The sequence below is a fragment of the Cyprinus carpio genome, chromosome A11 (assembly GCF_018340385.1).
Source record: "Cyprinus carpio isolate SPL01 chromosome A11, ASM1834038v1, whole genome shotgun sequence".
Classification (NCBI taxonomy): domain Eukaryota; kingdom Metazoa; phylum Chordata; class Actinopteri; order Cypriniformes; family Cyprinidae; genus Cyprinus; species Cyprinus carpio.
Genome location: NC_056582.1, coordinates 5,764,655 through 5,777,762, shown reverse-complemented (window position 1 = coordinate 5,777,762; position 13,108 = coordinate 5,764,655). Strand labels below are relative to the sequence as shown.

At 44.7% G+C, this 13,108-nt stretch overlaps 2 protein-coding genes and 11 non-coding genes across 13 annotated transcripts; 1 reads left to right on the top strand and 12 right to left on the bottom strand.

Annotated features, from left to right (window-relative positions):
• Positions 1 to 244: 244 nt before the first annotated feature.
• LOC122146550 lies at positions 245 to 4,683 on the bottom strand. Its single transcript, XM_042765772.1, has 4 exons — positions 4,436 to 4,683; positions 4,007 to 4,334; positions 3,288 to 3,902; positions 245 to 727 (listed from the first exon to the last, which is right to left on the bottom strand). Exons 1-4 carry the CDS (start codon positions 4,681 to 4,683, stop codon positions 245 to 247), a joined length of 1,674 nt encoding a protein of 557 aa, XP_042621706.1.
• Positions 4,684 to 4,852: 169 nt separating this feature from the next.
• Positions 4,853 to 6,828, bottom strand: LOC109091521. The gene is made up of 5 exons (XM_042767045.1): positions 5,957 to 6,828; positions 5,780 to 5,863; positions 5,624 to 5,704; positions 5,430 to 5,504; positions 4,853 to 4,937 (listed from the first exon to the last, which is right to left on the bottom strand). Exons 1-4 carry the CDS (start codon positions 6,750 to 6,752, stop codon positions 5,464 to 5,466), a joined length of 1,002 nt encoding a protein of 333 aa, XP_042622979.1. The 5' UTR covers positions 6,753 to 6,828; the 3' UTR covers positions 4,853 to 4,937; positions 5,430 to 5,463.
• A 1,329-nt stretch (positions 6,829 to 8,157) lies between these two features.
• On the bottom strand, positions 8,158 to 8,229 carry trnaq-cug. The gene has a single exon. It is a non-coding gene; the product is annotated as a tRNA-Gln (tRNA).
• A 116-nt stretch (positions 8,230 to 8,345) lies between these two features.
• trnaq-uug lies at positions 8,346 to 8,417 on the bottom strand. The gene has a single exon. It is a non-coding gene; the product is annotated as a tRNA-Gln (tRNA).
• A 298-nt stretch (positions 8,418 to 8,715) lies between these two features.
• On the bottom strand, positions 8,716 to 8,789 carry trnai-aau. The gene has a single exon. It is a non-coding gene; the product is annotated as a tRNA-Ile (tRNA).
• Positions 8,790 to 8,884: 95 nt separating this feature from the next.
• Positions 8,885 to 8,956, bottom strand: trnap-ugg. Its single transcript has one exon. It is a non-coding gene; the product is annotated as a tRNA-Pro (tRNA).
• Positions 8,957 to 10,423: 1,467 nt separating this feature from the next.
• On the bottom strand, positions 10,424 to 10,495 carry trnaq-cug. The gene has a single exon. It is a non-coding gene; the product is annotated as a tRNA-Gln (tRNA).
• A 116-nt stretch (positions 10,496 to 10,611) lies between these two features.
• On the bottom strand, positions 10,612 to 10,683 carry trnaq-uug. The gene has a single exon. It is a non-coding gene; the product is annotated as a tRNA-Gln (tRNA).
• A 298-nt stretch (positions 10,684 to 10,981) lies between these two features.
• On the bottom strand, positions 10,982 to 11,055 carry trnai-aau. The gene has a single exon. It is a non-coding gene; the product is annotated as a tRNA-Ile (tRNA).
• Positions 11,056 to 11,150: 95 nt separating this feature from the next.
• trnap-ugg lies at positions 11,151 to 11,222 on the bottom strand. Its single transcript has one exon. It is a non-coding gene; the product is annotated as a tRNA-Pro (tRNA).
• Positions 11,223 to 12,455: 1,233 nt separating this feature from the next.
• Positions 12,456 to 12,528, top strand: trnaa-agc. The gene has a single exon. It is a non-coding gene; the product is annotated as a tRNA-Ala (tRNA).
• Positions 12,529 to 12,677: 149 nt separating this feature from the next.
• On the bottom strand, positions 12,678 to 12,749 carry trnaq-cug. Its single transcript has one exon. It is a non-coding gene; the product is annotated as a tRNA-Gln (tRNA).
• A 116-nt stretch (positions 12,750 to 12,865) lies between these two features.
• trnaq-uug lies at positions 12,866 to 12,937 on the bottom strand. The gene has a single exon. It is a non-coding gene; the product is annotated as a tRNA-Gln (tRNA).
• Positions 12,938 to 13,108: the final 171 nt, after the last annotated feature.

The window sequence follows — 13,108 nt, the reverse complement described above, 5'->3', positions numbered from 1 at the left end:
AGGCTTCTGGCACCAACTCATACGTACGCAGAATTGCAGCTTTCACTACCTCATAATTCACGCTATCCTCTACTGACAACGTAGCACAAACATCTTGAGCCTTACCGGTTAACTTGCACTGTAACAGCAAAGGCCAAACCTCTTTAGGCCAATGAAGTGTGGATGCAATCCGCTCAAACACCCTAAAATATGAGTCAACTTCTGTTTCCCGAAACTGCGGCACAAGAGAAATATGTCTACTGACCTAGAAGTTGGTCCCCACCGAGCCAGCCCCCGCCGAAACGTCAGCAGGCTGTAAGGGTTGCACAACTGGAACAGGTGTCCCTTTGGCTGCACTTAATTCCAGTTCACGCAGCTTAACCTGCGTCTCCGCCTCGATTTCGAGTCTGCGGACTTCAAGTCGAAACTCCATATCAGCCCGACGGTCTTCTGCCCGCTCGCGCGCCTCCATTTGAACTCGCGCTAAGCGGACTTTAAGCCGCACATCACCTCCTCCAGACTTAGCCGAGCCCGGAGAAAAAGGCTCAAAGGGCGGCAGCAGAGCGGCCTTGGCCTCCGAATCCTCCACCTCAGCCATTCCACCTTGCTCCTCCTCGCCCGGGCGACCGTCAGCACCAAAAAAACCTTCACCGACTACTGCAGGCACTACTAAAACACCTAGTTCCCCCAACCTTTGGGAAACAGTAGACTTAATCTCTCTTTTAAGCTGCTGCCTCGAAACAGCAATCTGATAATGAGCAGCGATACGCAGCAAATCATCTTTTCTACATCTATCTAACTGCTCAACCGTAGGTGCACTGACAAAGGTGTCCAAATCAAAATCAGCCATACTTACTCCTGAAGCTAACATTTAAAACCCCACACACTAGTTACTGCCTCGCACAACACTAACTCTTCAAAAAAAACTGAACATGGCCATTTCACCATCCACACCAGCAGTAATTAATATCTCGGGAAAAAAATATATATATATATTTTGAATATCCCGGACGAGCCCCCATTTAATGTTACGAACTTTAAAAAGGCCTAGGGCATGTACCGCAACATTTATATATTAACGTACTGCTGAAGGTGGACTATGGTGGAAGAACACATGACAGACTCTTTCAAAGGGAAAAGTCAACTGGGCTTTATTTACAACAAGCCGAAAGGCCACTGGACCCAGTCAAAAAACAACAATAATAGTGTGCGCTATGTACAATGAGATAATGTAAACAAAACAAACAATAAATGGGAAAAGAACAAAAGCGGCGCCAAAGGAAAAAACAAAATATAACAAAACAATCCTTAATCTAAACCTAATCTAACCAAAACAAAAATGTAGAACATAAACCGAAATCTTCGGGTGCATCCGGCACCCTAACTAAACTACCTGACAAAAACAAAAGTACAGGGGATGGCGCTCACTTCTTACCTGGTGTGTCTAGACAATCATCTGCTACGGGTGCAGTGTATATCGCGATATACTAACCTGCGTTCTCTTCCCAAAATGTCAGTTATTAATCGATATCTCTGAACACATGAAAAAGCTAGACAACACATCAAACTAATCGTGCCCACGTTAGAGCGAAACCTATTAGAAGTACAAAGAACAAAGCACATAGCACACCACTCAATTCGCGGGCAGAAACATACACAAAAACTCCGTTCACTACAGAAAACTCCTTTCGCTACAAAGAGCTCGATTCACTAATGAGAGTCCTCAATTCGCTCCGGAGAGAAAGCATGAATGAACACGCCATCCCTTTAACCAGCTGGGCAGCCTCCAATTGGCTCCCAAGCGCCCCCTTAATAATGACTGATGTCCGACTCGGCCAATCACAGCAACCTGCGAGCAGAGAGAGTAAACTAGAGACAGAGAGAAGATAATGAGCACAACCACCAACACGTGCCAAGTACACTGACGTGCACAGATCAATAAAAACAAAACACGCGTGGAGCGTAACACTGATGAAGACTATGTTGCTCGCTTTACACCTTTCTGTAAAACACCCTATGTCTAGCATACCGTAAGGTATTTGTTGTCTTAATCATATACTTTTGACTTTGTTTCTTCAGTCACTGTTTCATTTGCATCTAACTACAACAATTCCTGAATTCCTTGTACTTAAATGGGGTAAGTTTTATGACTTTTAATCTCTCCTGTTGCATAGCCCATTTCTGCAAAGAGGTCCTTGCTGTTTCTGCATGAGTATCCTCTGAATAAGAGCAAGAATGTAAACAGACACGTTTTCTTGCTATGCTCAAACATTAAAGTTATCCCAGTGCACAATATATTGACTCTAAGAATTTCAGCAGTTTTGTCTAATCTGATTATTGTACTATTTTCAGGACATATTATATTTAACCTAATTAGCTTTAGTCACAGAAGATAAAAGACAAGCTCTGATTGAACAACTCCACAAACAGCATTACCAGCTTCACTTACAATATTACTAAGCAGATTGACTTTATTTCTGTCAGACGTCTACAGAAAATCTTATTGAGAATTAACAGAGGTTTACATGTTAATGTCTTATTGAAAATGTTTGCTTTAGTGGGCTCTTGACCCTTGACTTTTTTTGAGTTGGTGCTTTTGCAGCAGTGTTTTCAGGAAATCATTTATGCATTGATAAAACAGCTCAACAAGTCTGTTTTAGTGACAGACAAATGACTGCATTAAAGTGGTTTAAATAACTCAACCAACGTGAAAATAAATAACTTGTAACACTATTGTTGCACTTCAGATGCTGAATGTTGATGTTTGGGGATGTACAAATACCGTCACTGTTAACTTTTTGTTTATAACATGTTTTGTGTCATCAATACACTTACAGACATCAACATTCGGCATATGAAACACAACAATGGTGTCATACTTCATGCCAGCACACAAATCACATTCATGACTCCCATCATGCATTGCTGCAAGTGTTTTTTTTTTTTTTTGTGATTGTCACCATTGTTGAGGTCTGTATAAGAGTGCTGATGTCTAAGTGTGATGTATTAGTCTTTTAAATAGTTTTGGACAATCTTACAGAAATCAATAAAGTGTGTAAAAAAATTTTTGAGTTTACTACATTGTAAAAAAGAATTTGTTGAGTCAACTAAAAATATTTTGTTACCCCGCTGCCTAAAATTTTTTTGTTATCTTGACAAAATATTTCTTGTTGAAACAACTTCCCATTAGAGTGGAATTAGTCCAGTTAACAAATTTGATTAAGTTGACTTGACTATTATTTTCTAGTCCATTCAACTAAATCGAGTTGTGTCAACTGGGATTTTTGTTTTTATTTTTTTATTTTTACTTGGATCAATAATCGTAGAACTCCCAGGGTGTCCTTCCCATCCGCACTGTCAAACTGATCAATCAGTGATCCAATCAGTCTGGTGGTCTCCTCCACCCCCCTGGTCCTCCTCCGGCAGTGCAGTGCCAACTCCCTCCGGGTAATGCGCGCACTGACTGCCTTTCCTGAGATGTGGCCAGTATTCTTTGCCGCCAGGTCACCCTCTTTTGCAGAGCGAAGAGCAGCCACATCCTCTGGATCCCACTGAAAGATGCACGTGGACAGACGTGCCATGAAGATCCCGTAGAGCGGATGAGCCTCTGTCGTGACACCTGCAGCAAATCGCCGCATGAAGTGCCAGATGTCGAGGCGCACTACAAGCTCATCCCACTCCGAAAACATGATCTTCACCCGAGATTGGCCGTGCTGACTGCAGCAGTCTCTGTCCACGTACATCACTTTTGGGGCTGCCTCTCCTGCCTCCCGGTAGCGTTTCATCAGGCCAGCTGCCATGGGGTCCAGTCCATGTCCCTCAGCGGCTGTCAGAACAGAGACAAGGACCTGGCCGTGTTCGTTTCCCACATTTGTGCACCAGGCAGCTGTTCCTGAAGCAGCACCAGCAAGTTTCTTTGTGACCTATTGGGAAAAATAAAAGGGTCAAAAACTGTGTTCTTTACGTACACATATCACACAAATATCCATGTCTGGCAAATTTCTGGATATAAACAGGGCTGTGATACCTTTTTTGTCGAATCCATCTTGAGAACACAGCCAAAGACAGATGTAATTTTGGCCTTGACCTCGTGCAGTCGCCCCAGAACATCCCTGGCGTACACAGCTAACAGCCACTTAGGTTTAGGCAGGGCAGGTAAAAGGGGAGGATCGGGAAACACAGGAGGCTGCACAAGGGAGGACCTTGTGAATGGCTCGCAGGCAGTCAGGTACTGCAAGACACGCTGTGTCCATGCCTCACTGTGCTGTTCCATCAGCTTCTTGTAAAGCTGAGTCACACTGTTGCCCAGTGTCCTCTCCCTCATCATCCTCAGCACCCGGTTGTCACATGAGTATCTAAGAAAACAACAACAGTATAATCATGCAAATGCTTTAGTTGGTAAAAAAATAACACATATAAAAGCACCTTATAATGAATGATTGTCATTATGAATTACCTGTATGTCAGCAAAGCTGGAAACTGACTGCGGTGGCCCATATCCAGCTGTCCTAGGATGTCCTCGGACCAGGCAGGATATTTCTTTTTGCAGCGTTTGCACTCCAGATACTCAGTGGCAAGGTCATACCACCCATCGATGTCCAAGACCTTACGCACGGTACGGTAAAGTCCTGCCGCTGTTAGTCTGTGCTTACCACAGTCTGGACGACCACAGACAAGAGGAAATAACCACATCTTCAGCGGCATCCATAAGAAAAGGGGCCGACAGAAGAAGAGGTCGGGTGAGGCGGGGGGCTGAGTGTTAATTAAAGGGGGCTGAGGAGGATACCACCAAAGCTTCAGCTGGGACACTAGTTCAGGCTTGCCGGTTCGTGGGTTGGCCTTAAATAGTGTGTTCCGGATCCACTCATGCTGACTTGGAAGCTCAGCTGGTGGCTGATGATGTGAAAGGTCTGGTGTCTTGGCCGTTTCCACTGATGGAGACGGACCTGCACAGGCCTCTGAGTGAATAGTAAAAAAAACAATAAGGATGACTGTTGCATTTGATAGTAATATGCCATAAATGCAGCCCACAAACAGCCTGCAAAGCAGTATTTTTGGACAAGTATTCATAATTAGTATGATTATATTTAGGAATGACAGTGAAGAAAGTGGTACTAGTGTTAAGAAGCAAAGAACACAGCATACACTTTATTAATGTAAGGAGTATGGAATCAATGCAGCTCATTGAGAATCAGATGGAATGGAGGAAGGAAAATGTGGTGTGATGAATTAAGTATAAAGCAACGATGCCCACGGACATGAAGCATAAACACAGATAGAGTAAGGTAAGGAAAAACTGTTCCTCTAATCACTAGAACAATGAATCTCCACCATCCTGTCTGCTCAGGGGGAGCTGAAGAGTGAGTGAGAAGAGCAAGCGGTGTGAAAAAGTTATCTGGTGATTGTTTAACAACGGGTAAGTTCGGAAACGCAAATAAATACACTGACACCTTTGGACATCCTTCAGGTTTTGAAGAGGTGCACTCAAAGAATGCATCCCGCTTGAGGCATGATGTGACATAATTCTGTATTGTAAACAAAAAATATTTTAAAATGTTGATTATTTTCCCCAAAAAAATAACGCTTCTCAGTGTGTTTTCACAAAACATTCTTATAATATTTGCATTTGTGTCATATGCCACACCTGTATTTAGCTGTGCTTCACATTGTGATGCAGCAAATACCAGCTCCTCATCGTCATCTTCAACAGTGGGAACGGAAGTGCCTGGAGCACAAATGTTAAAACTATCAATGTGAACAATACACAGAGACAAACATAAGTAAGATGGTGCTTACTTACCAGTAGCAAAAAGCTGCATTCGGGCCAAATGTTTGGCTGGGGGTTCTGCTGCTGGAGGAGGTAAAGTGGACTGCAGTAATGGATCTGGAAACAGCAAGTGGACAAGTTTGCCATAATGATAAATTAATATATGTAGAACTGCTGTAGGTAAAATTCAATATTCACACTCCTACTCACAGTGTTTAACTGGTGACATGAGTTTTCTCGCCAACTGTGAAGGAGACAAATGTTTGCCACGTGCCAACAGTGCTTTCACAGTGGCGGTCTGCTGTACACCAGTTTGGATAGCTGCAGGTTCAGTTGCAGAGGCACTGGAGGTTGCAGCATGAGGTGCAGGCTGACGTACGCTGGTGCCCACAGCAGAAGCCCGTCTTTTCAGGACATATGTCTTGAAAATGGCCATGTTGGTTTTGGGCCTGGCATCTGCCTTAACCAGGTACCTGATGAGGGCTTGGGCCTCCTTGCTCTGGTCCTCATAAACATCCTTCATGGACCGGCCCTGGAAGTCACCAAACTCCACCATCAAGCAGCCCTGGTCTCCAGTTGCCCGGGCTTCTGCTTGCATTTCCTGCTTCCTCTGATATTTCTCCACTTCTTCTGCCATCTCTCTAATTTGAGAAGTGTACTGTAGGAACAGTTGTTTATTTTCTGACAGGGGGGTTGTCTGCGCTGTCTCATTGGAAATGCTGAGCACCAAATACACTGCGTACCCCAGAGAGTTTTCCAGGAGCCATCTAAATCTCTGACCCTGGTACTTCCCAAACTGAAGTTTGCAGTGAGCCAGTACTAAAAACTGGTCACTGGGGTCTCCACCGTTTGTGCTGACAAAAGTACTGGCCTCTGCCAGCACCTCCTCCTTAGGTTTGGCCCTTCCAGACTCCACATTTTCAAGGCGCTTTGCCTCCGCCGAAGGCGCCATGAGGAGTCGGCTTGATGTTGCCGATTGGCGTTGAAAAAAGGGGTACGCATACATTTTCTGAAATTAAAATCAGAAAAAGACTATTACCTTTTACAATCTGAAAGACACCTGTATGTTAAGTGTGTAACAATAATTTAACAAGCTACACATAAACTATATTACTGTGGTAATAAACATAGGCATGACATAAACTGTCCTGAAGATGAGTTTTCTACAAAGTACAGGAATTCCTGATAAATTAAATATGTAAAGTCAATATGAAGTCTGAAATTTCCTTCTAATTTCAATACTGTCATCTTAAACCATGACTATGCACACACCAGGCTACCAAATATAGACCAGTCTCCTGACGACTCACATTCCCATACTTCAAATGCTGTCCTCTTACCCCAGGGTTACACCAGGTGCTTTAACCTCTTAAAATCTCAGGCATTTTTCATTGTGTTTTTCACTTTTTTGGTCTACCCAAATTAAAATGAGCACTATTCCCACATACTTTGGCCCATATGGATAAATCTGGGCTTTTTTTTTTTTTTTTTTAAGTTAAGACTCTCAATGTTATTTACCAAAAAGTCATTATTATTACTTTATTTTAGAAAATATTAATTTTTTCTTGGTAAATGCAGTTTTCCCTATCTCCACAACAATTTTTACAATTAAAATGTGTGTGTTGTTATTATGTGTTATTACCAAATATAAATGTAAATTGTTTAATCATTATTAATTTCAGCCATAGGGCCCAGAAACCATGACTTCACAAACAATACACACATCATTGTTGACAGCAACATAGCTTAATTAGCGGACGGTCGATGATTTATCTTATCTGATCATTTATCATGTGAAAAGTTACAGGTTCACAGGTACTGAGGAAAACGTATGCTATACATATGCTAGCAATATTGGCACGTTTTATTTTCCAAAAAACACACTGTATATGAACAAATAATGACCGATATTCAATAATGAAGTAATGTCCTTACCTATTGCAAAGATGACAATAACAGCGGCCGGCGATTGGTCAAAAGTCAGCCACAGCCGAAACGCGATTGGTCAAATGTAAGCCACAGGAGAGAAACGCGATTGGTCAAAAGTAAGCCACAGGCGAAACGCGATTGGTCAAAAGTAAGCCACAGGCGAAACGCGATTGGTCAAAAGTAAGCCACAGGCGAAACGCGATTGGTCAAAAGTAAGCCACAAGAGAAACGCGATTGGCTCATGTGGGCTTACTTTGGGCTTACTTTGGCTCAGTCGGTGGAAAGCAGTAGGCGCAAGCGAGAGGTAGCGGGATCGATGCCCGCATTCTCCAAACAGAGATCCTAGCCTTTTCCGCTAACTTCCTTAACTAGACAGACTGAGCTTTGATGTTATGAAGCCATGCTCCCTACCTGAGCTTTTGGGGCTCACTGCCGACAAAAAGGGTTTCGAAGTTGGTCCTGCGCACATTCATGGCAAAAGCAGGTCCCACCGAGATTTGAACTCAGATCGCTGGATTCAGAGTCCAGAGCGCTAACCATTACACCATGGAACCTTGACAACAGGGGCACTTGCTCACATTCCCACAAAGACTAAATCACTCATTGGGCCGCCAGAAGAAGCTCTAAACTTGTGCTTTTATTTTGCTTTACCTGCCGCAAGAAGGAACACAGGTTCCACCGAGACTTGAACTCGGATCGCTGGATTCAAAGTCCAGAGTGCTAACCATTACACCATGGAACCACTACTCCCTCACCCCCCACCATCTGGAAGACAAATAGTGATGTGGGTTTGGGCAGCCAATTAGACAGTGGGTTTGGTTCCCAGTGAACTTCAGCCCACCTCGACCAAGAGTCAAGGACAGGGAGCATCTGCCGAAACCCGAGATCGAACCAGAGACCTTTAGAACTTCAGTCTAACGCTCTTCCAACAGAGCTGTTTCGGCCAAACCCACCAGTGGCTTAACCAGCAGGGATTTACATGAGAGCACCCCTCACTTTACGAGAGGAGCAGAGCTGAGCTCCCAGAGAACAAAAGAGGATGGCCCGTACGGGGATCGAACCCGCGACCTTGGCGTTATTAGCACCACGCTCTAACCAACTGAGCTAACCGGCCGGATACTGAACGATATTCTTCCCAATATGCCAAAAATTTCATGATCGCCCATGACACTAAAGAGAGCAAAGAGCTTCAGGACCAAGCCTCACCAAGGGCTCGTCCGGGATTTGAACCCGGGACCTCTCGCACCCAAAGCGAGAATCATACCCCTAGACCAACGAGCCTGCTCGCTGTGCTGTTGATCCACTGCCTAGCCACGAGCATCTCTGTTCAAATGGCTTTAAACGCAAGAGCATCATCACAAAATCTGCACCTATGGCAGAAAAAGTGCTAAAGTACGTACCCTCTAGCCTCACCTGTTGGGTGTGTAGGCTAGTCAGCAGAGAGTCCTAATGAAAGTAGGAAGCTGATTTCAGAAATGGAAGTTAAAGCAAGTATTGCCCACAGGCAGCTATTTCCAGTCATGCTAGTACAACTCCAATTAGCCCGAATGGGGACGAAACGAGACGTCCAAAATGCCTGGTCAATCAGATGTTTCAAATGCACACACGTCAAATATCAAGAATCGTTGACCATAAAGAAAAAAAGAAAAGAAGAGATGCACAAAGACAAATCTGTGCTGCCTTTTTACGTCTGTGTGTGTGTGCAGATAACAAAATTTAACGTGTAGTGAAGGTTCCGTGGAAGTACTTACCCTGTTGCAATTCTCATGGTTTCCAACTTAATTGATCACAAAAGTTACTTCTGATACAGGATCCCGATCTTGTGAAAGCCAAGTCAATTATTTGTAATAAATCACATGTAAGAAAACAATAAAAAAAATAATCAGAAGTTGATGCAAAGTGTGGTACAATAACAGGAAAGCTCAGAAAATGTCATTTAAAGAAACGCTGAATGAAACAAGCTAGCATTAGAAGAAATGAGCTAATAAAAGATGACAGCCATCACGATTACCAGAGGAAAAGAACAACGAGAGCAAGGACGAAAGAAGAAAAATGACCTGACATGGAAGATTTTCTACACCTTGAGACAATGTCAAAGGCCAACGAATGAAACTGGGCCTATGAATGGATATAAAATTGGGGGTGGACCTGACATAAGGAGGGGGACTCTTCCAGAGCTTAGGGAGAACCCCCGCAACAGCCAGATGTCCCTTTCCCTTTGAGAGTGGGAAACAGAAAGGAGAGGTTGGCCGCTTGACCTGAGTGATCCACAGGTAGTGTATGTAATACAGGAGTCCACACATATACTGGGGAGAAAGACCAAGAAGGGCCTTACAAACAAAAGCACGATCTTTCAGTTAACTCTACAACTAAGTGGTGGCCACTGCAAAGATGTCAGCGAAGAGGAGGTATGGCCTCTTTTCTTTGAGCCCCTCGGAACGTCCCGCTACAGCACCTGCACGCACAATAGCAAACGCCCCTCCATGGAGTCTTTTGAAGGGATGGACATCTGGCCCCTACGGCCAGGGGAATTAGCTCAAATGGTAGAGCGCTCGCTTAGCATGCGAGAAGTAGCGGGATCGATGCCCGCATTCTCCAAACAGAGATCTAGCCTTTTCCGCTAACTTCCTTAACTAGACAGACTGAGCTTTGATGTTATGAAGCCATGCTCCCTACCTGAGCTTTTGGGGCTCACTGCCGACAAAAAAGGGTTTCGAAGTTGGTCCTGCGCACATTCATGGCAAAAGCAGGTCCCACCGAGATTTGAACTCGGATCGCTGGATTCAGAATCCAGAGTGCTAACCATTACACCATGGAACCTTGACAACGGGGGCACTTGCTCACATTCCCACAAAGACTAAATCACTCATTGGGCCGCCAGAAGAAGCTCTAAACTTGTGCTTTTATTTTGCTTTACCTGCCGCAAGAAGGAACACAGGTTCCACCGAGACTTGAACTCGGATCACTGGATTCAAAGTCCAGAGTGCTAACCATTACACCATGGAACCACTACTCCCTCACAGCCCACCATCTGGAAGACAAATAGTGATGTGGGTTTGGGCAGCCAATTAGACAGTGGGTTTGGTTCCCAGTGAACTTCAGCCCACCTCGACCAAGAGTCAAGGACAGGGAGCATCTGCCGAAACCCGAGATCGAACCAGAGACCTTTAGAACTTCAGTCTAACGCTCTTCCAACAGAGCTGTTTCGGCCAAACCCACCAGTGGCTTAACCAGCAGGGATTTACATGAGAGCACCCCTCACTTTACGAGAGGAGCAGAGCTGAGCTCCCAGAGAACAAAAGAGGACGGCCCGTACGGGGATCGAACCCGCGACCTTGGCGTTATTAGCACCACGCTCTAACCAACTGAGCTAACCGGCCGGATACTGAACGATATTCTTCCCAATATGCCAAAAATTTCATGATCGCCCATGACACTAAAGAGAGCAAAGAGCCTCAGGACCAAGCCTCACCAAGGGCTCGTCCGGGATTTGAACCCGGGACCTCTCGCACCCAAAGCGAGAATCATACCCCTAGACCAACGAGCCTGCTCGCTGTGCTGTCGATCCACTGCCTAGCCACGAGCATCTCTGTTCAAATGGCTTTAAACGCAAGAAGCATCACAAAATCTGCACCTATGGCAGAAAAAGTGCTAAAGTACGTACCCTCTAGCCTCACCTGTAGGGTGTGTAGGATAGTCAGCAGAGTCCTAATGAAAGTAGGAAGCTGATTTCAGAAATGGAAGTTAAAGCAAGTATTGCCCACAGGCAGCTATTTCCAGTCATGCTAGTACAACTCCAATTAGCCCGAATGGGGACGAAACGAGACGTCCAAAATGCCTGGTCAATCAGATGTTTCAAATGCACACACGTCAAATATCAAGAATCGTTGACCATAAAGAAAAAAAGAAAAGAAGAGATGCACAAAGACAAATCTGTGCTGCCTTTTTACGTCTGTGTGTGTGTGCAGATAACAAATTTAACGTGTAGTGAAGGTTCCGTGGAAGTACTTACCCTGTTGCAATTCTCATGGTTTCCAACTTAATTGATCACAAAAGTTACTTCTGATACAGGATCCCGATCTTGTGAAAGCCAAGTCAATTATTTGTAATAAATCACATGTAAGAAAACAATAAAAAATAAAATCAGAAGTTGATGCAAAGTGTGGTACAATAACAGGAAAGCTCAGAAAATGTCATTTAAAGAAACGCTGAATGAAACAAGCTAGCATTAGAAGAAATGAGCTAATAAAAGATGACAGCCATCACGATTACCAGAGGAAAAGAACAACGAGAGCAAGGACGAAATAAGAAAAATGACCTGACATGGAAGATTTTCTACACCTTGAGACAATGTCAAAGGCCAACGAATGAAACTGGGCCTATGAATGGATATAAAATTGGGGGTGGACCTGACATAAGGAGGGGGACTCTTCCAGAGCTTAAGGAGAACACCCGCAACAGCCAGATGTCCCTTTGAGAGTGGGAAACAGAAAGGAGAGGTTGGCCGCTTGACCTGAGTGATCCACAGGTAGTGTATGCAATACAGGAGTCCACACATATACTGGGGAGAAAGACCAAGAAGGGCCTTACAAACAAAAGCACGATCTTTCAGTTAACTCTACAACTAAGTGGTGGCCACTGCAAAGATGTCAGCGAAGAGGAGGTATGGCCTCTTTTCTTTGAGCCCCTCGGAACGTCCCGCTACAGCACCTGCACGCACAATAGCAAACGCCCCTCCATGGAGTCTTTTGAAGGGATGGACATCTGGCCCCTACGGCCAGGGGAATTAGCTCAAATGGTAGAGCGCTCGCTTAGCATGCGAGAGGTAGCGGGATCGATGCCCGCATTCTCCAAACAGAGATCTAGCCTTTTCCGCTAACTTCCTTAACTAGACAGACTGAGCTTTGATGTTATGAAGCCATGCTCCCTACCTGAGCTTTTGGGGCTCACTGCCGACAAAAAGGTTTTCGAAGTTGGTCCTGCGCACATTCATGGCAAAAGCAGGTCCCACCGAGATTTGAACTCGGATCGCTGGATTCAGAGTCCAGAGTGCTAACCATTACACCATGGAACCTTGACAACGGGGGCACTTGCTCACATTCCCACAAAGACTAAATCACTCATTGGGCCGCCAGAAGAAGCTCTAAACTTGTGCTTTTATTTTGCTTTACCTGCCGCAAGAAGGAACACAGGTTCCACCGAGACTTGAAATCGGATCACTGGATTCAAAGTCCAGAGTGCTAACCATTACACCATGGAACCACTACTCCCTCACTGCCCACCATCTGGAAGACAAATAGTGATGTGGGTTTGGGCAGCCAATTAGACAGTGGGTTTGGTTCCCAGTGAACTTCAGCCCACCTCGACCAAGAGTCAAGGACAGGGAGCATCTGCCGAAACCCGAGATCGAACCAGAGACCTTTAGAACTTCAG